At 42.3% G+C, this 23,868-nt stretch overlaps 1 protein-coding gene across 2 annotated transcripts in view; it reads right to left on the bottom strand.

Annotated features, from left to right (window-relative positions):
- USF3 (upstream transcription factor family member 3) overlaps positions 1 to 23,868 on the bottom strand; it is a 106,038-nt gene that overhangs the window by 9,724 nt on the left and 72,446 nt on the right. For both annotated transcript variants that reach the window (XM_038399188.2, XM_038399197.2), the window contains 2 exons: positions 20,283 to 20,365; positions 6,766 to 6,862 (listed from right to left, as the gene is read on the bottom strand). In XM_038399188.2, coding sequence (XP_038255116.1) covers positions 6,766 to 6,862; positions 20,283 to 20,365 — 180 coding nt within the window. The remainder of the gene's footprint in view (positions 1 to 6,765; positions 6,863 to 20,282; positions 20,366 to 23,868) is intronic.

Raw genomic sequence — 23,868 nt, forward strand, 5'->3', positions numbered from 1 at the left:
GTGATATCTAAAATTAATTTTAGCTCATTTTTAAAACTGACTATATTTCAAGTTGAAATTAGCCATTTAAAAGCACAGTCTGCAGGGACAAACAGAATCATAGACCACAACAAATTACAGTAAAAGGATGACTCAATGGTACCTGTTGCTGTTTTATAGTGCTTACTTTTATAAGGTTGCTCTCAAAAGCAAAATATTTTAACATGATTTTTGGGGGGATCCTAAAAAACAGGCTACTAACTTTCAAGATACTTAAGTAGAGAGGCAGCAGCCCCAGACTAGCCCCATAGGAAGAACCCCCCTAATGTTTATAATGAGATCACTTAATTCTGAAATTTGTGAGAGGTTTTTCATAGATTCCAAGGCCAGAAGGGACCATTGTGATCATCTAGTCCAGGAGTAGGCAACCTGTGGCACGTGAGCTGATTTTCGGTGGCACTCACACTGCCTGGGTCCTGGCCACCGGTCCGGGGGGCTGTGCATTTTAATTTAATTTTAAAATGAAGCTTCTTAAACATTTTAAAAACCTTATTTACTTTACATATAACAATAGTTTAGTTATATATTATAGACCTGTAGAAAGAGACTTCTAAAAATATTAAAATGTGTTACTGGCACACAAAACCTTAAATTAGAGTGAATAAATGAAGACTCGGCACACCACTTCTGAAAAGTTGCTGACCCCTGATCTAGTCTGATCTCTTGTATAACACAGACCATAGAACTTACCCCAAAATTTTCCTAGAGCATATTCTTTAGAAAAACATCCAATCTTGATTTAAATATTCCCAGTGATGGAGAATCCATGACAAACCTTGGTAAATTGTTCCAACAGTTAATTATACTCACTATTAAAAATTTACATCTTATTTCCCTTCTGAATTTGTCTAGCTTCAATTTCCAGCCATTGGATCAGGTTATAAAAAACTTTCTCTACTAGACTGAAGAACCCATTTTCAAATAATTTCTTCCCTAGGTAGGTGCTTATAGACTGTAAATGAAGTCATCCCTTAACGTTTTTGTTAAACTAAATAGATTCAGCTCTTTGAGTCTATCACTGTAAGGCATAAAGAAAAGGAGTACTTGTGGCACCTTAGAGACTAACAAATATATTTGAGCATAAGCTTTCGTGAGCTACAGCTCACTTCATCGGATGCATTCGGTGGAAAATACAGTGGGGAGATTTATATACACACACAGAGAACATGAAACAATGGGTTTTATCATACACACTGTAAGGAGAGTGATCACTTAAGATGAGCCATCACCAGCAGCAGGGCAGGGGGAAAGGAGGAAAACCTTTCATGGTGACAAGCAAGGTAGGCCATTTCCAGCAGTTAACAAGAACATCAGAGGAACAGTGGGGGGTGGAGTGGGGGGGAGAAATAACATGGGGAAATAGTTTTACTTTGTGTAATGACTCATCCATTCCCAGTCTCTATTCAAGCCTAAATTAATTGTATCCAGTTTGCAAATTAATTCCAATTCAGCAGTCTCTCGTTGGAGTCTGTTTTTGAAGTTTTTTTGTTGAAGGATAGCCACTCTCAGGTCTGTAATCGAGTGATCGGAGAGACTGAAGTGTTCTCCGACTGGTTTTGGAATGTTATAATTCTTGATGTCTGATTTGTGTCCATTTATTCTTTTACATAGAGACTGTCCAGTTTGACCAATGTACATGGCAGTGGGGCATTGCTGGCACATGATGGCATATATCACACTGATAGATGCGCAGGTGAACGAGCCTCTGATAGTGTGGCTGATGTGATTAGGCCCTATGATGGTGTCCCCTGAATAGATATGTGGACAGAGTTGGCAACAGGCTTTGTTGCAAGGATAGGTTCCTGGGTTAGTGGTTCTGTTGTGTGGTGTGTGGTTGCTGGTGAGTATTTGCTTCAGGTTGGGGGGCTGTCTGTAAGCAAGGACTGGCCTGTCTCCCAAGATCTGTGAGAGTGATGGGTCGTCCTTCAGGATAGGTTGTAGATCCTTGATGATGCGTTGGAGAGGTTTTAGTTGGGGGCTGAAGGTGATGGCTAGTGGCGTTCTGTTATTTTCTTTGTTGGGCCTGTCCTGTAGTAGGTGACTTCTGGGTACTCTCTGGCTCTGTCAATCTTTTTCTTCACTTCAGCAGGTGGGTATTGCAGTTGTAAGAATGCATGATAGAGATCTTGTAGGTGTTTGTCTCTGTCTGAAGGGTTGGAGCAAATGCAGTTATATCGTAGAGCTTGGCTGTAGCCAATGGATCGTGTGGTATGATCTGGATGAAAGCTAGAGGCATGTAGGTAGGAATAGCGGTCAGTAGGTTTCCGATATAGGATGGTGTTTATGTGACCATCACATATTAGCACCGTAGTGTCCAGGAAGTGGCTCTCTTGTGTGGACTGGTCCAGGCTGAGGTTGATGGTGGGATGGAAATTGTTGAAATCATGGTGGAATTCCTCAAGGGCTTCTTTTCCATGGGTTCAGATGATGAAGATGTCATCAATGTAGCGCAAGTAGAGTAGGGGCATTAGGGGACAATTTCCATCCCACCATCAACCTCAGCCTGGACCAGTCCACACAAGAGATCCACACTTCAATCTCTCCGGTCACTCGATTACAGACCTGAGAGTGGCTATCCTTCAACAAAAAAAACTTCAAAAACAGACTCCAACGAGAGACTGCTGAATTGGAATTAATTTGCAAACTGGATACAATTAACTTAGGCTTGAATAGAGACTGGGAATGGATGAGTCATTACACAAAGTAAAACTATTTCCCCATGTTATTTCTCCCCCCCCCACTCCACCCCCCACTGTTCCTCAGATGTTCTTGTTAACTGCTGGAAATGGTCGACCTTGCTTGTCACCATGAAAGGTTTTCCTCCTTCCCACCCCCACTGTGGGGATGGCTCATCTTAAGTGATCACTCTCCTTACAGTGTGTATGATAAAACCCATTGTTTCATGTTCTTTGTGTGTGTATATAAATCTCCCCACTGTATTTTCCACCGAATGCATCCGATGAAGTGAGCTGTAGCTCACGAAAGCTTATGCTCAAATAAATTTGTTAGTCTCTAAGGTGCCACAAGTACTCCTTTTCTTTTTGCGAATACAGACTATCACGGCTTCTACTCTGAAACACTGTAAGGCATGTTTTCTAATCCTTTAATCACTAAGAATCATAGAATATCAGGGTTGGAAGGGACTTCAGGAGGTCATCTAATCCAAACCCCTGCTCAAAGCTGGACCAATCCCCAACTAAATCATCCCAGCCAGGGCTTTGTCAAGCCTGACCTTAAAATCCTCTAAGGAAGGAGATTCCACCACCACCTACCTAGGTAACACATTCCAGTGCTACACCACCCTCCCACTGAAATAGTTTTTCCTAATATCCAACCTAAACCTCCCACACTGCAATTTGATACCATTACTCCTTGTTCTGTCATCTGGTACCACGGAAAACAGTCAAGATTTGTCTTCTTTGGAACCCCCTTCAGGTAGTTGAAAGCAGCTACCAAATCCCCCCTCAATTCTTCTCTTCTGCAGACTAAATAATCCCAATTCTCTCAGCCTCTCCTCATAAATCATGTGCTCCAGCCCCCCCAATCATTTTTGTTGCCCTCCGCTGGACTCTTTCCAATTTTTCCACATCCTTCTTGTAGCGTGAGGCCCAAAACTGGACACAGTACTCCAGATGAGGCCTCATCAATGCCGAATAGAGGGGAATGATCATGTCCCTCGATCTGCGGGCAATGCTCCTACTTATACAGCCCAAAATGCCGTTAGCCTTCTTGGCAACTAGGGCACACTGTTGACTCAGATCCAGCTTCTTGTCCACTGTAACCCCTAGGTCCTTTTCTGCAGAACTGCTGCCTTACCACTCAGTCCCTAGTCTGTAGCAGTCCATGGGATTCTTCCTTCCTAAGTGCAGGACTCTGCACTTTTCCTTGTTGAACCTCATCAGATTTCTTTTGGCCCAATTCTCTAATTTGTCTAGGTCCCTCTGTATCCTATCCCTACCCTCCAGCATATCTACCACTCCTCCCACTTTAGTGTCATCTGCAAACTTGCTGAGGATGCAATCCATGCCACCCTCCAGATCATTAATTAAGATATTGAACAAAACTGGCCCCAGGACTGACCCTTGGGGCACTCCGCTTGATACCGGCTGCCATCTAGACATGGAGACATTGATCACTACCCGTTGAACCCGACAATCTAGCTAACTTTTTATCCACCTTATAGTCTGTTCATCCAGCCCATACTTCTTTAACTTGCTGGCAAGAATACTGTGGGAGACCGTATCAAAAGCTTTGCTAAATTCAAGGAATAACACGTCCACAGCTTTCCCCTCATCCACAGAGCCAGTTATTTCATCATAGAAGGCAATTAGGTTAGTCAGGCATGACTTGCCCTTGGTGAATCCATGCTGACTGTTCCTGATCACTTTCCTCTCCTTCAAAATTGATTCCTTGAGGACCTGCTCCATGATTTTTCCAGGGACTGAGGTGGCCTGTAGTTCCCTGAATCCTCCTTCTGTCCTTTTTTAAGATTGGCACTACATTAGCCTTTTTTTCAGTCATCCGGGACCTCGCCTGATCGCCCTGAGTTTTCAAAGATAACGAGCAATGGCTCTGTAAATCACATTCACCAACTCATTTAGCGTCCTTGGATGCAGTGCATCCGGACCCATGGACTTGTGTTCATCTATTTTCTAAATAGTTCTGAACCACTTCTTTCTCCCCAGAGGGCTGGTCACCTCCTCCCCATACTGTGTTGCCCAGTGCAGTAGTCTGGGACCTGATCTTGCTCGTGAAGACAAAGGCAAAAAAAGCATTGAGTACATTAGCTTTTTCCACATCCTCTGTCACTAGGTTGCCTCCCCCATTCAGTAGGGCTCCAGACTTTCCTTGACCTTCTTTCTGTTGCTAACATACCTGGAGAAACCCTTCTTGTTACTCTTAACATCCCTTGCTATCTGCAATTCCAAGTGTGATTTGGCCTTCCTGATTTCACTCCTGCATGCCTGAGCAATATTTTTATACCCCTCCCTGGTCATTTGTCCAATCTTCCACTTCTTGTAAGCTTCTTTTTTGTGTTTAAGATCAGCAAGGATTTCACTGTTAAGCCAAACTGGTCACCTGCCATGTTTACTATTCTTTCTACACATCGGGATGGTTTGTTCCTGCAACCTCAATAAGGATTCTTTAAAATACAGCCAGCTCTCCTCTTCTGTGGCTCTTCTCTGGACCCTTTCCAATTTATCATCAACATCCTTCTTGAACTGAGGACACCAGAACTGGACACAGAATTCCAGCAGCCAAATAACCTCTTACTTCTTACTTGATATTCCCCTACTTATCCATCCAAGAATCGTATTAGGTCTTTTGGCCACAGCATTGCATTGGGAGCACATGTTCATCTGATTATCCACCATGACCTCCCATACCTCTGTTACAGTCAATGCTTCTCAGGATAGAATCCCCATCCTGTAAGTATGGCCTACAGTCTTTCTTCCTAGAAGTATTCTTTACATCTAGTCATATTAAAATACATATTGTTTACTTGTGTCCAGCTTAACAAGCGATCCAGATCACTCTGTATCAGTGACCTGTCCTCTTCACTATTTATCACTCCCCTAGGTTTTGTGTCATCTGCAAACTTTATCAGTGATGATTTTGTTTTCTTCCAGGACATTGATAAAAATCTTCAACAGCATAGGAGCAGAAACTGATCTCTGAGGGACCTGACTAGAAACACACCTGTTCAATGATAATTCCCCATTCACAGTCACATTTTGAGACCTTTCACTTAGCCAGTTTTTAGTCAATTTAATGTGTAGCATGTTTATTTTATAGCTTTCTAATTTTTAATCAAAATGTCATGCAGTACGAAGTTAAATACCTTACAGAAGAATAAGTATGTTACATCAGCACTATTACTTTTATCAGCCAAACTTGTAATCTCATAAAAAAAAAGGATACCAAGTTAATTTTGCAGGATCCATTTTTCATAAGTCCATGTTGACTGGCATTAGTTACATTAGTCTCCTTTAATTCTTGATTAATCAAGTCCCATATCAGCTACTCCATTATTTTGCCTGGGCTCAGCATCAGACTGACAGACCTATAATTACCCAGGTCACCCCATTTACCCATTTTAAAAAGATTGGCAAAATATTAGCTCTCTCTGGTCTAATTACTCTGGTCTATTAATTTACAGGCAACAGATATTAGGGCAGTCAAATTAAAACAACTCAAAATGGAATCTGTAGAAATGATTGCATTAAGTGTAAACTTATCAATGACAGTATACCATGATGGGGATGCTTCAATTTGCTATAGTTAAATGCAAGAATGTGCAGTAGGGCATATGCCTCAACTTTCTTGTTTTCAAGTTACCTTAAGCAACCATTTCTCCTCTCCACCCTTATAAACTCTTGGGATTCCCCAGTTTGTTGATCCAGCTGAAGTAAAGAATTGCTGATTTCATTACTAGTCTCACTACCCAAGGAGGACAGGAATGAACTGCATAATGAACACAATTAATTCATTAATGTTCCAGGGATGAAGCTCTTGCCTTGTAGCAGAGAAAAAGAACACGGGATGGGAACAATGGTGGTGTCATGTCAATGTTCCACATCCTCACTGGATTAGTAAGAAGAGGAGAGTATTAATTCACTGTTGTGGGAAAAAACAGCACTGATCTAATACAGTACACCCAGTGCCACATTACCGCAGTGGAAGAGAAAGGGAAATTCAAGAACCTTCACCACATTTCATACTTACCTTGTTCATTGTTCCCTCCATTCAACAGGAGTTCATCATTTTGCCTTTTCATTTCTGTTATATATTTAAAGGCCTGATCCAGGATCATGTTCTTACTCTACAAAAGAACGTGTGTATATTAGGGAAAAAGATCTAACAATGAAACTTTTAAAATCAAAAGCAGACCTACTAGTGACAAGTCTCTACACATCACTTTTCAAACCTGGGATTTCAACTGGAATGTTCATTTTAAGGATGTGCCAAACTTGTCTGACATTTTTAATTATTTTCCTTGTATTTTCCTACCAAAAAAGTTTGGTTACTTTCTTCACAGTACGTGTGATTCTTTGGGATGCTCTGTCCACATGGTTTCCACTTCTTTTGACATGTACCAATTCCTGAAATAAAATTCCTTTTGGTTAGCAGTGACCACTGGGGCCATGGCTGTGCCATCAATGTCCTTGTGCCCCTCCATTCCAGGGAATAAAGAGCAGAGTGGGCCCAACTGTTCCACAGTTTCTTTGATGATACTGAATCCTACAGCCATAGGACTCTGTAGAAGCAGGGAAGGAGGGTGGGTCGTGGAATCCAAGTGAACAACACATCTTGTAAGGTAAAGTAACTGTTCGTAGAGTGATTGGCCAGATGGATGCCAGTTCTGGTGGCTAGCAAGCAGTGATCTCATAGTTAGAAGGTGAGTGCTTGGAGTCCTATTTAAATAAGGATTTCAGGACAGGTCTGTCAGGTCTGTCATCTGATCTTGAAGCCTCAACAAAGGAATAATATTGGATAAAAGTGTGGACTGATCCCCATTTAGCCACCTTGCACATTTCTGAAACAAAGGTGCTTCTCTGAGAAGCAGCAGAAGCTGTCTAAACTCTGGTGGACTGATCTCTAAATGATATAATACAGTTAGATACCTATTTAGACAACTTTTTAGTTATAACAACTTGATCCTTAATCCTATCTCTGAAGGCTACAAAGAGCATGGGAAAGCTCCTGAAGGATCTTGTATTATGTCCAGGTACTATGAAAGAGCCCTGACCACAATAAAGGATGTGCAGGTTTGGCTTCTCCCTGGTTTGAGTGAGGCATGGGGAAAAAAAACTTGGAGATGAATCAACTGACTTAAATTAAAATCTAAAACAACATTAGGCAGAAACTTGGGGTGAGGCCTAAGAGTCACCATGTCTTTATGGAACATTGAGTAAGGTGGACCAGTCAGAAGGGTCTGAATTTTCCCTATTCTACAAGCTGATGTTATGGGTACTAAAAAGGCAAACTTCACAGATAGAGGGTAAAAAGAGCAGGTTGTTAGGGATTTAAAAGGAGGGCCCTTTAAACCAATTAATACTATGTTGAAGTCCCAGGAAGGAGAGGGCTGAAGGAAACATATGAATTAAATCCTTGAAGAAACAAACAACTGTAGTGTGGGAAAATATGGTATGACCCTGAATTGGAGGATGATGTGCAGATATTGCTAAAAGTATTCTTATGGAGCTGATAGATAGTTTTGAATGTTCTAGGGCTAGCAGATAGTCCAGAATAGCAGAAACAGGGGCTTTCATGTGAGTCAGGAGACGTCGTCCTGCCCAAATAGAAAACCGCTTCCACTTTGCTGAATACCAGAATGCTATATATCAAAATGCCCTGGATTTCAGCTGAACAGCTTCTTCTGCAGGGAGTTAATCAGACAGCACCCAGGCTGTCAGATGTAATCATGCTGGATCTGGGCACAAAAACTGACCTCCATTTTCAAAGCCAAATTAGGTAGACTAGGTAATATATTCAGAGGCTATGTTGACGTGTTCACCAGATCTGAGTACCAGAATTGTCTGGATCAAGTTGAGCTGAATGTTGTCCGAGTTTTCTCAGAACACTTGGTATTAATGGGATTGGATGGTAGGAATACATGAATGCTGGCGCCCATGAGAGGATGAAGGACCCAACTGGGAGCCTGGGCTTGAACTCTCTCTAGAACAGACTGCATAGCATTTCTTGTTCTGGTCGGTGGCAAACCGATCTATTTTTGGGCACCCCCATATGTGAAAGATGCTCAGCAGAACCAAGTCTTTGTCAGTCCACTCGTGGTTGGCTGTGAATTCTCTGCTGATCTGATCTGCTAGAGTTTTTTGCAAGCCTGGAAGATGCAGAGCCTCTGATGTGATTTGATAATGAATGCACCAGCCTGAGACAGATGGCTTCTTGGCAGAGTGGACATGACTATGCTCTTCCCTTGTCTGCTGACATAATGCATGGCTGTGGTGTTGTCTATCATCACCTGGAACGTAGATCCCTGTAACAAGAACAGAAATGCCATTCATGCTAGACATACTGCTCTGAGTTTCAGGACATTTATGATAAGATGAGCTTCCATAGGGGAAAGGAGAGGGACAGGACCCAAAGGCTTTATGTTTGAAGTGAGTCCAGATAAGCTCCTCATCCCAGTAAGCATCCATCACCAGTATCTTGGTAGGCAGAAGGGCAGAAAAGAGTACTCCATTGCACACGTGAAGAAGATCCTTCCACCAATCCAATGAGGAGAGGACTTCTCATGGGACCTTCACGGCCATGTGGTGCCTGCTGGATAGATACTTGCTGGATAGTCTCATATGCTGTGTGACACTGATGCAGGAGGTCATGTGACCCAGGATTCTAAGGCATGCTCTTGCGGACATCTCTGGGTGAGCCTGCAGATGACTGAGGAGACCCATTATAGTCTGGAACTTCTCCTGCATGAGATAGCTGACCTCAGATCTAACACAGCTCCTATGAATTCTGTGCTTTAGATCAGTAAAAGTGTGAATTTTTCTTTGTTAATCTTGAGCCCCAGGGTAATGAAAATCCCTAAGATCATACAAATCAAGTTGGTTAACTTCTGAGATGACTTCACCTGGATCAGTCAGCCATCTAGGTATGGTTATATCAGAATGCCATGTCCTCTTATGTGGGCTTCGATGACCTCTAGATACTTGGTGAATACTCTCAGTGCGGTGGAGAAACCAAAGGGCAGGACCATGTATTGACAGACTCCTGCACTTCAAATTTGAGGCTTGAACTTGATGGGGTATTGCCCTGGAAAGGGTGGGACTTTAGAGGAATCTGATTAGAGGGCAGGGCCTGAATGCAGGAGACCACTGAAAAAAGCCACTGGGGTGGTCTAGGATGATAACGCTGCTAAAAAGGGATAAATTCAGGGTTGCCACCCTGAACCTGCAGTGAGGATGAATCTGATGAGATATCTCAAGTCTAAAATGCCTGCCTTCCTTTTCCTTGGACCTAAACAATAATGGGAGTAGAATCTCTGATCTCTGAATCTGAAGGGCAGCTCTTCCAAAAGGGAGCACAACTCCTGTTTTAACAGTATCTCATGAGAAGAGTCCCTGAAAAGGAAGCATGAAGGAGAGTGCAGGGTAAGAAGGGACTGGAATTGGATAGAAAATCCAGTTTATAATTTCCAGGAATCTGCTGGTCTGAGGTGATCCAGGTCCAAACGTCCCCAAAATAAAAAAAGACAGTTGTCAAAAGGGTGTGGAACAGGGTATCTGTTGCCGACTGGCCGTGGGCAGTCAGGCCTAGAGGTGAAAACAAGAATTCAGCCTACTGGTTAGAGCTGGGTCCAGGATGGGTTGAATCCAAGAAACGAGCTGGGTGAATACCAAAGGATAGAAACCAAATGCCAAAGCTGTGGGGAGAGAAGCGGGGGTAAAGCAGAGTATAAGCCAGAGATCAGTACCAGAGAGACAGAATCAGAATGCCGGAACAAGAAGGTCAACTGGAGTTGTAAGCCAGAAGCAGAACTGAGAGCTGAAGCCAGAGGGGAGCAGAGCAGGAGCAGGGACTGGAAGCAGGCTGGAGCAGGGACTGGAGCAAGGGCAAGCGCAGCTGCGGGCATGATATACGCCGAGCAGCCACTGACCTGCTGTGGGGGACAGGCTTATAAGCCAATCAGTGGCTCTGGACACTCAACAACACTGTAAGGCAGTATTGGTTGCCTATCAGCACAGTTAGTCAGTGAGCAGGCCAGCAGTTGTTTCTTGCTGGTCTGATCCCTGGCAGCATCAGTCTTGAGATGGTTGTGATCAGCAGTCTATAGTGGCATCAAACTGCCTGTGAGGTAGACACAGAGTGTGTCACAGGGGAAGAAGAGGCAGGAGACCTCCGTTACAGTCTCTGCAGGCTATAACAAGAGGTAGTGGGTCTCTGTTTGGCAAAGCTTTGGGGTCTGTCCTGCTTCCTCCTTAGGGTTGTATGCCCAGTGAGTGGAAAGCAGCTCTCAAATCCTGTAATAAAGGAAGGAGTTCATCAGTTTTCACTTTAAATAGTTCAGAGCCTTTGAGCAGGATGTCCTCAATGGTTGTTTGCACCTCCTTGGGTTTTCCAGAAGATTGGAGCCATGAAGCCCTGCCCATAGTTATGGAAGTGGTTAATGAATGTGCCACAGCATCAGAGGCATCTAGAGTAGCCTGAAGAGATGTTTGGGCCACGAACTGTCCTTCAGAAACCAGAGAAATTAGCTCCTCCCTATGTTCCCATGGAAGTTTCTCTATGAATTATGATACCTCATCCTAGCTCAAAGAGTCACATTTTGACAGAAATATGCATCTGGAGATTAACAGAACAGTAGATCTTTCTGCCAAGCAGGTCAGGATTTTTAAGGTCCTTCTCTCTTGGAATCATCTTTAGAGGTGGCCCTTGATGTTTTGGTCTTTTGTGCACTGCTGCCACTGCCCATGATCCCAGGACTGGGTGGTTGTAAAAATATTCAGATTCCTTAGGTGGAACTGGATTATGTCCATCAGCTTTCTTGGGATGCCAAGAGTGGTAGGGACTGCAACAAAACCGTAGCCAGTTCCAAAAACCCCTCATTGATAGGCATGGCAAACCTTCTAGGTGTGGAAGAGTGCAGAATGTCCAGTAATTTGCAGGATTTTTTTCTTGCACTCACATCCCTCGAAATCTCCAAAGTGTCTGCCATCTGGGCCATGAGCTGCTCTTCAACTGAGGGACAGGAGTGGAGGCAGAGACATCATTTGTCTTATTTTACTAGGCATCGGAGCGAGTGACTTGTATCTATGTTTGCCCTGGAAGCGATGTTCCTTCCTAACCCTTTCTGGTGATGACTGGATGGAGGAGATCTTGACTGTGCTGTCATAATCAGTAGTCAAGGGGTTCAATCCCTTCAATGAACAATGAGCCCAGGAATTCAGTGTTGAGCTGCAGCTAACAGGAACACTAGCCCAAAGTAACTATTCAGACTTGGTGGGATCTTTTACCTTAGGCTCTGGAGGGGCTCTCATCAAGCACTCCAGTAAAAAAGAGCTTGAAGGAGGCCTCACTCACTTTCTGTGTCCTTTTGGAGAAGGAGTGACAGACTGAGCATCTGTCAGGTGTCTATTCCTTATTGAGGCAAAAGAGGCACTTAGAGTGTCCATTACTGAGCAGGATAGCAGCCTCACAAGAGGGGAAAGTTTTAAATACTACGGATTTTGTTTCAGCCACAGTACCTAAGGTCTCTGTACCAGGGATATTCCATAAACCAGCAGAAAAATTATTTTTTGGGGGGGTTCTTTGTATATTTGCTTGCTTACCAACAGGCATTAAAGAAAAAAACTGTAACTATACTAACTACACTAACTATATTAACTAGCTACTACTGACTAGCCTAATAAGAGATTGCACACTGCACAGAATAAGTGGACAGTGCAGAGGTTCCGTGTCACGGCCATGGATGGTAAGAAGGAACTGGGGGATCACTGGGCCCACTCTGCCCTTTATGCCGGGGGTACAAAGACATCTAGGACACAGTTGCAACCCCAATGGACACCGCCAGCCAAAAAGAATCCAATCTTGTGCATATGAGGGCACATATGCACCAGGAGTGGAATCCCATTCGGACAATCCATTTGAAGCAGCAGCAATACTTGTTTTATTTTGTTCACAACAAAAAGTAGACAAAACAGCCAAGCAGCTCCAGCCTCGGCCCCTGGCCAGGACCGGGGCACTGACCATAGCCCCGCACTATGGCTTGGGGTGGGGTGTGTGTGGGCGGGGTCGCGAGATAAAAAGTTTGGGAACCACTGCTTCAGTGGGATTTGAAGACAGTCTGCTAATCTTTTCATGCAGTCCTAAAAGATCTTAATATCATCAGTGAAGCAGCACAGTAGTGGCATTACTCCCTTGTCAGGACAAGAACACTACTTTATAGATGGAGGTGAGATTTCCTCAGCCTGAGATTCTTTCCCTTCCTGTATATCGTCTGGTGTCAGAGAAGTGTGTGGCATCAATGTGTGCAGTACTGGAGGGCAGTTTGTAAGTGCTGGTATCTGGTATGGTATTGGTGGGTGCTGGTGCTTTCTTTAGGCATCCAATGGAGCTGGTCGTGCTAGTGGCCCCATGCGTCCAGTAACTGCACGGGGGAGGCAATAATGGAAGAGACACCAATGATAATCATAATCTCTGGGCCTGTGATATTTAGGAGATCCCCTAAGATCCTCTTCATGAAAGGGACTCAAGTGGGTAAGATAGTATGGTCCCGGGATGGATCCCTGTACCAAGATCTCTAAGTCTAATGAATCTTTTCCAGAGCTAAGGAGGGGAGCCTCTGATGTCCTAACCAGTACCAAAAGCTGGAGACATAAGCAAATCTAAATTTGTTGCTTTTGCAGCAGTACCAGCACAGTGGCACTGGTAGACCTTCCCTGTATTGGTGACTCAGGTTCATCACAGATAATGAGATCCTCTGAAAAGAGGAACCTGGAAAAAGATGGAGGACTCTCATAGATTTCACACAAAGTTTGGGTCAGTATTGCCTGGGGAGATGAAGGTTGTTGTGGTACCAATATGACTGTGGTATCATCTCCCCTTTAAGAAATACAGCGAGATGCCACTACTAGGGCATGAATGTGTCTTGCAGCAGGGATTCGGAGCAATCAAATTTTTGAATTGCTCTGCTCCAGCTCCACTCTGGCACCAATTGTGACTGCTCCAGCTCCGCTCTGCACTCCGACTCAAATTAATTTTTAACTAAATAAAAAAGTGCATACTGTAATTTTGAAAAAACATTATTTTTATTCAGACTTTTAAAACAATTTAAATGTCATCAACAATGATACAAACTAGAATAATTCATAATTCATTCTGTAAAATATTATTGCAGCAATCAAGTCGTCTTTCATAGCCTGCCGCAAATCATTTAAAATTAACTTTAAAGCCGAAAACAGTTGCTCTATACTAGCTTGAGTTGTTGGCATGCTCGAACCAATTCTACAGGCAGCCTGAATGTGGTGTGGGTAGCTATGAATGGCCTCAAAAACAGACTTAACTTTTAGCCTACCAATAGACTCCATCATCTCACAATGTTCCTGAAAGTTTCTCTCGAATAATGCTTCATTACAATTATGAATCGCAGAAATTCCCTGGTGTCTTTCTTGTTTATCCAATTTCTTTTAGAAGGCGTCATCTTCTGAAGAATTGGTGCTTGAATTATCTCCATTTCCCTGTGATGACTAAAGATGTCTCAGAGATAGACGTTTGAACAAGTTGAGAGTGGAGACAGAAGTTTGAGAACACCCTGCTATTACTGAAGGATGTGAACTTTCCGAAACCGCAAATTCGATTGTTGATGACTCCTTTTGTTGTGTTTCGTTTTCTTCAACCTCTTTTGCTGAGTTCAAATGTAGCAATAGATTTTGTTTTTTGAGTCGTCGAGCAATATCAAGGAGCCCTTCCTTTGCCTTTGGTATTTCCCTTGAGGCAAGAAGAATCCAATACCGTGGGTCAACAAACTCCTGCAAGGAAATGATTATTGTCAAAAAGCTTATCTTCACGTTTCTGCATGGAGGATAGAATTCCTTCTGCAATTTGTCCACTCTTTTCTTGCAAGAATTTTGACAGTTTTCGCCATTCCTGTACTAAAACTCCTGGGGTTACATCGACAGCTTGAAGATTCACAGTTGTTTGGTTTGGCTTTGCCAAGAGGTCTCACAGGTTCTTCACTTTGTCACATTCAGCTTTTGTTAACTTGAGTTCTTTTGTTCTAGCAGCAGACACTTGTTCACAGTAAGATTGAAAAACGAAAAGACGATCAATCATCGCAGCTGTTGAACCCCAGTGAGTCACAGTATCCAATGACTGAGTTACCTCTTGTAGATCAAGCAGAACACTTCCAATACTGGGGGTTCGTACTTTGAGAACAACTTGTCAAATTTTTGCCAGTAATTTCTTCGCATGTTCTTTATTCAGTCCATCCCAGATTGCCAACTGAAGAGTGTGAATTCCACACCTCATCAGTTGGACTTTTGAGACGTCCTCATAAAGCCATGTTGGAAGTATGAGGCTAGGGTCAATAACCCATTGCGCAGCAGCATCCATGTTGAGTTCGATTTCATCCATTCCTTCATCAGGCAAAATAGCTTCAGTACTGTCATATCCCTATTCTCAGAGGTAGAAATGGTTTCATTGTCCTCCCTGAAATTTTTGACGACACACATCACGTTTGCTGCGTTGTCACCACAGCTGCTCTGTGCTTGCATTTCACTGATCCCAAATTTTTCTAAAATAGCTTTTACTTGACTTTTCACATACGAAGAATTGTGACGCCCTTCAGTGTTGATTGATTGATTGATTCAGTGTCCAAGGTTTTTAGCACAGCTTTATCTTTTCCTTCTTCGTAACACTGAGCATTGATTGTAAAGAAATTTCTGTTTCCACGAGTTGCCGCATCCATTTTCAGGTAGCACAATTTTTGCTCCAAAGCTTTCTTGATCTCTTCGTGACTAGACTCAGCTGTGCTGACAACTAAATGACAAACTGCATCGTGCCCCATTGAAACACCAAGCTGCCGATTCATTTCACCGGCAATTTTTTGGAATCCTTTGTTCTTTAGCCTGAAGGTAGTGAGAGATGTTGAACTCAAGCAACCATTTCATCAGTCCTTCACGGAAAGTATTGGCATACATGGTGACTGTATCCTTTGAGGACTTCAAATATGAGTCACGTTTTGTTTGCTCAATTTTGGATTTCTTTTCAGATGATGCTCCACAAAAAATCTTGTCCAGGAGTTTTCAAAGAGCCAGATGAATGTCATTTAGCCGTGTCAGCTTTCTGTTTTGCTTCATCTTCCTGGTCCTTTTTTATAACCAGAGCCACATAGTTTTCAGGATGGTTACATTTTACATGCAGCCAAAGGTTGAAATTTTTCACAGCACTTGCTTCACTTGTCTTGAAGCTACATGGTTTGAGCTCGACATTCACTTCCTTTGCCACCTTGCCGATTTCTTCTTTGCTTTTCCCCAAAGCCCCAATTTGGGCTTTTCAAATTCAAAAAGTAAAGATATCGTTGAGATCCTTTTCCATAAATCGGCTATCTATTACGGGGGGCAGATTTGACTTTTTTCTTGAAGCCATGGCCAAATCTTCTTGTGCTGCTACCACATCCAAATATTTCTTGTTATGATCTTCGAAAAGCAATGAACAAAAGCATTACATTTTTGTGTAACGTACCTGCTTGTGATATCTTAACCACTTAAGGTACTTCGAATTTATTTTGGATTTTCTGGACAAAAGTGATCACATTTTCTTTTTACACAAATTAAAGTATATTAATATTTTAACATGTTTCTTGCAGTTTTAATGAAGTAAGAAGGATTTTAATATACATAATATAAATTTTTATTTATAAATTGCAAGTTAATTTTTCTCATGAAATTCTGCGGTAAAAATATTCAAAATATTTTCCAGGTTTTTAATTAATATCTCAAAAACACTTTCATGTAGATATAGCAATGAAATTTGGTATGCATCATAGCATTAGTACTTGCTATTGCTGTTCTACAACATTAAATTGTTGGGAAGTAATGAGGCTACATGTTACAAGTTTGAAAATAAACTTTAACAGGAAAGCTTTCCCATTAAAGTTTATTTCCAACATTCTATCATACAACATCATTCAAATAAAATTATTTAAACTACAGGCGTCGTGAACTGGGGGGACTGGGCCAATTTTATTTAATAATTTTTAAATCTTCGACTATTTAACACTGGAATATGATTTAATGCTAAAACATGAATTAAAATGGTACTCTTAATTTATTTTGTATAATTAACCGTTTCCGAGAAAACTGTTTTAAAATTTTAATCTGCTTAGATGCTTAGAATGATACAAACAATTTTACTTATTACTTATTTTTCAACTTTGGAACTATAAATTTTAAACGTAATAATAAATAATAACCAAAAATTATTCACTTATTATGGAACATAATATTACCGCTCGTAGCCAGGGTCAGTCGACGACAAGCCTTTCTTGAAATATGAAATAAAAATGACCAACTGCCAGTTCGGGACGCCTATAGTTTAAATAATTTTGGATAATGTGATATGGTAGCACATACTAATGCTAAGACACAGACAATTTAATTACTTTATATTGAAGTATTTTTGAGATATTAATCAGAAATTAACTTTTCATCACTTCTTTGAAGGGACTGTCGCTCCCTTAGGAAGAATTTTAGGACATGTGTTCACAGAAACGTTTTTTTTTTAAATGACCTAAGGATTCACCCCCAAAGTTGTGTTGGTCATTTTCCAGTCACTCTGGATATATCACACAAATCACTCCTAATTTATGCAAAAATGTTTATTGTATATTTATATGCTTGCTGCACATGACTTTTTCAGTAAATTTAAAATTACAAACATTGCTACCAAAAGACCATTGAACAGATGATGTATAAAATAAGTCCGCCAGAGTGATACGGGAGCATGTACAAATGAACATATGTACCAGTAACGGGAGCCCGTGTGAGAAATGAGCATAAGTGGTTAATATCTCTGGCAATATCTTAATATATCCATAAACAAAAACATTTTTTTTTGCAATATACCTGTTTGTGATATCTTAAATGTTGTGTTTTGCGTCACACTTTTCCGTAATCGCAGCCCTCAGTGCATCTCAATCCTTACAAAAGAAGTATCAACACATACTAATCTATCTAAGGTTTCAGAGTAGCAGCCGTGTTAGTCTGTATTCGCAAAAAGAAAAGGAGTACCGGTGGCACCTTAGAGACTAACAAATTTATTAGAGCATAAGCTTTCGTGAGCTACAGCTCACTTCATCGGATGCATCCGATGAAGTGAGCTGTAGCTCACGAAAGCTTATGCTCTAATAAATTTGTTAGTCTCTAAGGTGCCACCGGTACTCCTTTTCTTTTAATCTATCTAACTAATCTATGCGAGTATGTACTTGCCTAATGTTGGCACAAGGGTGGGAGCAGTCTGCAGTGTTGCCGGATGTCTGATAATTATCTGATTCTTTAATAAAACATATCTCCAAAAACTTTGTGATTTTGTATCTGTACATTAAATCTTGATTTTGGCCGAAGTGAGAATAACTGTGACATATTAGGTAGAGTGGTAAAGTAGATGTTAATATCAATTATTATGCAATCTGAAACTTTTTCGCACCTTTAGGACTTTCTTGCTAAATATTCATTTTGGATTGAAAATTAAAGAAAAAAAAAAACGGAGCAGTGGAACAGTCAAGATTTTCTGTTCTCCGGCTCTGCTCCAGCTCCTGGCAAAAACCTGCAGGTCTACTGCTCCGCAGTCCAGCTCTGGGCTCCGCTCCAAAGCCCTGTCTTGCAGTGTGGCAAGGTGTCAGACGGTGCCATTGTGAGTTGCTTTGGTGGTAGGTATGCCTGAACGGGGCTTCTTCCTCGATACCGATGCCTCAGTATCGGACTCGGTCAGCGTCTACAGTACTCTTAGAGGGATGAGAAGTCTCTGAAGAGTGGATCTTATGGACTCATCTACCCCTTTTCTTCATTTCCTTTCTTGGAGAGGTATGTTTCCTCTTCTTTAGAGCTTTATGGTGTGGGGCTGAAAACAAGGCAGCAAACAGGACCAAGGTGGTCTGTGATGTAGAGGCCAATGTACAGTGGGGCAAAGCAGACCCCTTCAGAGCTAGGGCACATTCCATTAAAGGAGGTTAAGTCTAGTCTCCCTGTCTTTCTTGGATTTGCCTTTGAAACCCTGACAAACTTTGTATTAGAAGGGTTTGGGGAGCCCCCAAACATCACAGGCAGCTGCAGTGTCCATCAGTGTGGGGAAAGGACCTGTAGCGAGTCTCATGTCTTAAATCCCGGGGTTCTGTGCCTAACAAATTGTGGACTGACACAAACAAAAGATCCAAGAAGATGAGGGTAAGGAGCCCCCCCCACCTCCTCTACCAACACAATAGTGTTGGTGCCATGTGAAAATAAGTAGTGAAAAGAAACTACTAATACAAACAAATAAAGAAGGTAAAGAATTCACAAAGTGAAGGCAGGAAGCTGAATACAGCAGACAGAAGAACTTTCCATCTCAAGCGGCAGGCAGCTGAAAAGGCATTGAGTGGTGGTAGGTTTGCACCTCTCTGTAAGCCCTTGTTGGGAACATGAGGCATAGTGTCTGCAGAGACACAGGCCTATTGACACTATTTTGCAGTCTCTGATTGAGAGTGCATGGGCATGTGCACATCGTACAGTGGAGCACGTACCATTGTACCACAGGGACATGTACAAGAACAACCTTCTTCTCTGTAGTATGTGCAGCTTGAAAAGCCTCCTATAATATCTCTGCCTCATCAACTACCTATATCATTTCATATCTCACACAAACACTTTTCCCCTTACCTAGGTTTCTTTGTTTCCCTTCACCATTATTATTTAACACAATAAACTACTTCACGACCATTTAAATAAAAGACTAAAAAATAAACATATATAGAATTGTATTTGCATCATATAGTAGGACACTGAGTGAAGACATGAAAGGGGCAGGCACGGGGAAGAAGAGTCAATAGAAAACTCCTCTCTCACAGTCTATAACTTTCTTCACTTTTGCATGAAAGAGAGCATAATGACAGAATACACTTAGTAGTGTCAATAGGAAAACAGTCTACCAACTAGAGCTTCTGGGAATTGTGAATCAACTCCTAAGTAGGTACAACCAGACTGATGAGAAGAGTATAGGCAAGCAAACCAGCTTCCAAAGTTACATGTTTAAATGAGAAAAAAAAAAAACAATCATAACCCTTCTGCAGCTGATTCTACATAGCCTGCTCCCTCCATTCTCACAGTCCTTGAATTCACGTTGCCAGTGCAGGGTCACTACTGCTAGCTGGGCAAAGGCTTTTCAAAAATATCTCCTCCAAAGAGCCGAATACATGAACCAGGACAACTGATGGAGGAGAATGTCTTTCATGTGTCAAACCCAGACCACTCCTTCAGAGTGATACTGAATTCCAAGTCAGCTGGGAGATTCAAGTTTCAAAGAACTGCATTCAAATTGTCCTGTCATTTCCAAGGGCATTTCCATCACAGATAACTTTGTAAATAAGATTTTCATCCAGGTTTCCTTGAGTGTATCAAACCTCATTGGGCCTCCAGCATAAAGTCTGAAGCAAGATGTATCCCTATGTATTTACAGCTGCTAAGAACCAAGACCAAATGAACCCCATTTGGGAGATAGCTGTGCACATTTAAATGTCCACTTACTTGCTTAAGTGCTGGGGAACATGGAATGAGCTCTCCAATTCGGTTTATCCCAGCATTGATCTTCTTCTTTCGATGTCTCTCCACTAGGTAAAAAATAAAATGCATTGTCATTGCATACTCAGACCAACACACTAACTACACACCTGGCACCAATGTGTGCACTCAAAAATGTATTACTTTATGCTTATCACAACTCCTACTAAGGAGTTTAGCACCAAGAATTAGCTCTAAAAAAACCCTTCAACTGTTGAGTTCTCACTCAATGGAGTTTGAGGGCTGTGACAGAGAAGGGGATATTTTAAAAGGTGAGGATCATCAGAAACACTCTGTGAAAGCAGTGACATATATAACAACACTTCATATTTTTATAATGCTTTTCAGCTGAGGGTTTCAAAGGTTGACTAAGCATCTCGAAGTTGGGTAGTAATCATTATTTCCATTTCACAGATGGGCAAATTAATTGGCACACAGACACACAAAGAACTAGTTGCAGAGTGGGGAATGAAACCCTGGTCTCCCACTCCAGTTCTCAGCCCCCAAACAAGAAATGGCTCTGATTTTCTAGACTGACGCACCAATTCTATATGCTGTTGGGTGCAATAGAACACAGAGAACATAGTTCAGGCTTTGGGTGTGTGGAGCATCAACCATACATTTTTATCATCTTCTAGGACAGCAGTTATGGTTACTGCAGGATCTAGCTATGGGTGGCAGTGAAGGACTCACCAAGAAAATATTTTATGAAAATGTTTCCACTTTATGGCTCTTTTGGGAGAAGAGAAGAAAAGCCTGAATTAGTTTTAGTCCTCTTGTGACATGGTTAGTCTCCATGCAACACCTTAATCATGACAACTGTGGTTAAGAATTCACTAACTGCAGCTATGCAAACTCACATGGCTTTTAAAAAAAAAAAAAGAAAAAGGAGTACTTGTGGCATCTTAGAGACTAACAAATTTATTTGAGCATAAGCTTTCGTTAGCTACAGCTCACTTTATCAGATGCATTCGGTGGAAAATACAGTAGGGAGATTTATATATACACACAGAGAACATGAAACAATGGGTTTTATCATACACACTGTAAGGAAAGTGATCACTTCAGATGAGCCATCACCAGCATGGGGGGAGGGAGGGGAAAGGAGGAAAATCTTTCATGGTGACAAGCAAGGTCGACCATTTCCAGCAGTTAACAAGAACATCTGAGGAACAGTGGGGGGTGGGGTGGGGGGGAGAAATAACATGGGGAAATAGTTTTACTTTGTGTAAAGACTCATCCATTCCCAGTCTCTATTCAAGCCTAGAGTTAATTGTATCCAGTTTGCAAATTAATTCCAATTCAGCAGTCTCTCGTTGGAGTCTGTTTTTGAAGTTTTTTTTGTTGAAGAAGGATAGCCACTCTCAGGTCTGTAATCGAGTGACCGGAGAGATTGAAGTGTTCTCCGACTGGTTTTTGAATGTTATAATTCTTGACGTCTGATTTGTGTCCATTTATTCTTTTACGTAGAGACTGTCTAGTTCGACCAATGTACATGGCAGATGGGCATTGCTGGCACATGATGGCATATATCACATTGGTAGATGCGCAGGTGAACGAGCCTCTGATAGTGTGGCTGATGTGATTAGGCCCTACGATGGCATCCCCTGAATAGATATGTGGACAGAGTTGGCAACGGGCTTTGTTGCAAGGATAGGTTCCTGGGTGAGTGGTTTTGTTGTGTGGTGTGTGGTTGCTGGTGAGTATTTGCTTCAGGTTGGGGGGCTGTCTGTAAGCAAGGACTGGCCTGTCTCCCAAGATCTGTGAGAGTGATGGGTCGTCCTTCAGGTTAGTTTATAGATCCTTGATGATGCGTTGGAGAGGTTTTAGTTAGGGGCTGAAGGTGATGGCTAGTGGCGTTCTGTTATTTTCTTTGTTGGGCCTGTTCTGTAGTAGGTGACTTCTGGGTACTCTTCTGGCTCTGTCAATCTGTTTCTTCACTTCAGCAGGTGGGTATTGTAGTTGTAGGAATGCATGATAGAGATCTTGTAGGTGTTTGTCTCTGTCTGAGGGGTTGGAGCAAATGCGGTTATATCATAGAGCTTGGCTGTAGACAATGGATCGTGTGGTATGATCTGGATGAAAACTAGATGCATGTAGGTAGGAATAGCGGTCAGTAGGTTTCCAATATAGGGTGGTGTTTATGTGACCATTGCTTATTAGCACCGTAGTGTCCAGGAAGTGGATCTCTTGTGTGGACTGGTCGAGGCTGAGGTTGATGGTGGGATGGAAATTGTTGAAATCATGGTGGAATTCCTCAAGGGCTTCTTTTCCATGGGTCCAGATGATGAAGATGTCATCAGTGTAGCGCATGTAGAGTAGGGGCATTAGGGGACGAGAGCTGAGGAAGCCTTGTTCTAAGTCAGCCATAAAAATGTTGGCATACTGTGGGGCCATGTGGGTACCCATTGCAGTGCCGCTGATTTGAAGGTATACTTTGTCCCCAAATGTGAAATAGTTATGGGTGAGGACAAAGTCAAAGTTCAGCCACCAGGTTAGCCGTGACATTATCGAGGATACTGTTCCTGACGGCTTGTAGTCCATCTTTGTGTGGAATGTTGGTGTAGAGGGCTTCTACATCCATAGTGGCTAGGATGGTGTTTTTAGGAAGATCACTGATGGATTGTAGTTTCCTCAGGAAGTCAGTGGTGTCTTGAAGATAGCTGAGAGTGCTGGTAACGTATGGCCTGAGGAGGGAGTCTACATAGCCAGACGATCCTGCTGTCAGGGTGCCAATGCCTCAGATGATTGGGCGGTCCAGGATTTCCAGGTTTATGGTTCTTGGGTAGCAGATAGAATACCCCAGGTCGGGGTTCCAGGGGTGTGTCTGTGCGGATTTGTTCTTGTGCTTTTTCAGGGAGTTTCTTGAGCCAATGCTGTAGTTTCTTTTGGTAACCGTCAGTGGGATCAGAGGGTAATGGCTTGTAGAAAGTGGTGCTGGAGAGCTGCCTAGTAGTCTCTTGTTCATATTCCGACCTATTCATGATGACGACAGCACCTCCTTTGTCAGCCTTTTTGATTATGGATGTCAGAGTTGTTTGAGGCTGTGGATGGCATTGTGTTCAGCACGGCTGAGGTTATGGGGCAAGTGATGCTGCTTTTCCACAATTTCAGCCCGTGCACGTCAGCGGAAGCATTCTATTTAGAAGTCCAGTCTGCTGTTTCGACCTTCAGGAGGAGTCCACCCAGAATCCTTCTTTTTGTGGTCTTGGTTGGAAGGTCTCTGTGGGTTAATATGTTGGTCAGAGGTGTGTTGGAAATATTCCTTGAGTCGGAGATGTCGAAAATAGGATTCTAGGTCACCACAGAACTTTATCATGTTCGTGGAGGTGGAGGGGCAAAAGGAGAGGCCCCGAGATAGGACACATTCTTCTGCTGGGTTAAGAGTATAGTTGGATAGATTAACAATATTGCTGGGTGGGTTAGGAGAACCACTGTTGTGGCCCCTTGTGGCATGTAGTAGTTTAGATAGTTTAGTGTCCTTTTTCTTTTGAAGAGAAGCAAAGTGTGTGTTGTAAATGGCTTGTCTAGTTTTTATAAAGTCCAGCCATGA

This window comes from Dermochelys coriacea, chromosome 1, assembly GCF_009764565.3.
Source record: "Dermochelys coriacea isolate rDerCor1 chromosome 1, rDerCor1.pri.v4, whole genome shotgun sequence".
NCBI lineage: Eukaryota > Metazoa > Chordata > Testudines > Dermochelyidae > Dermochelys > Dermochelys coriacea.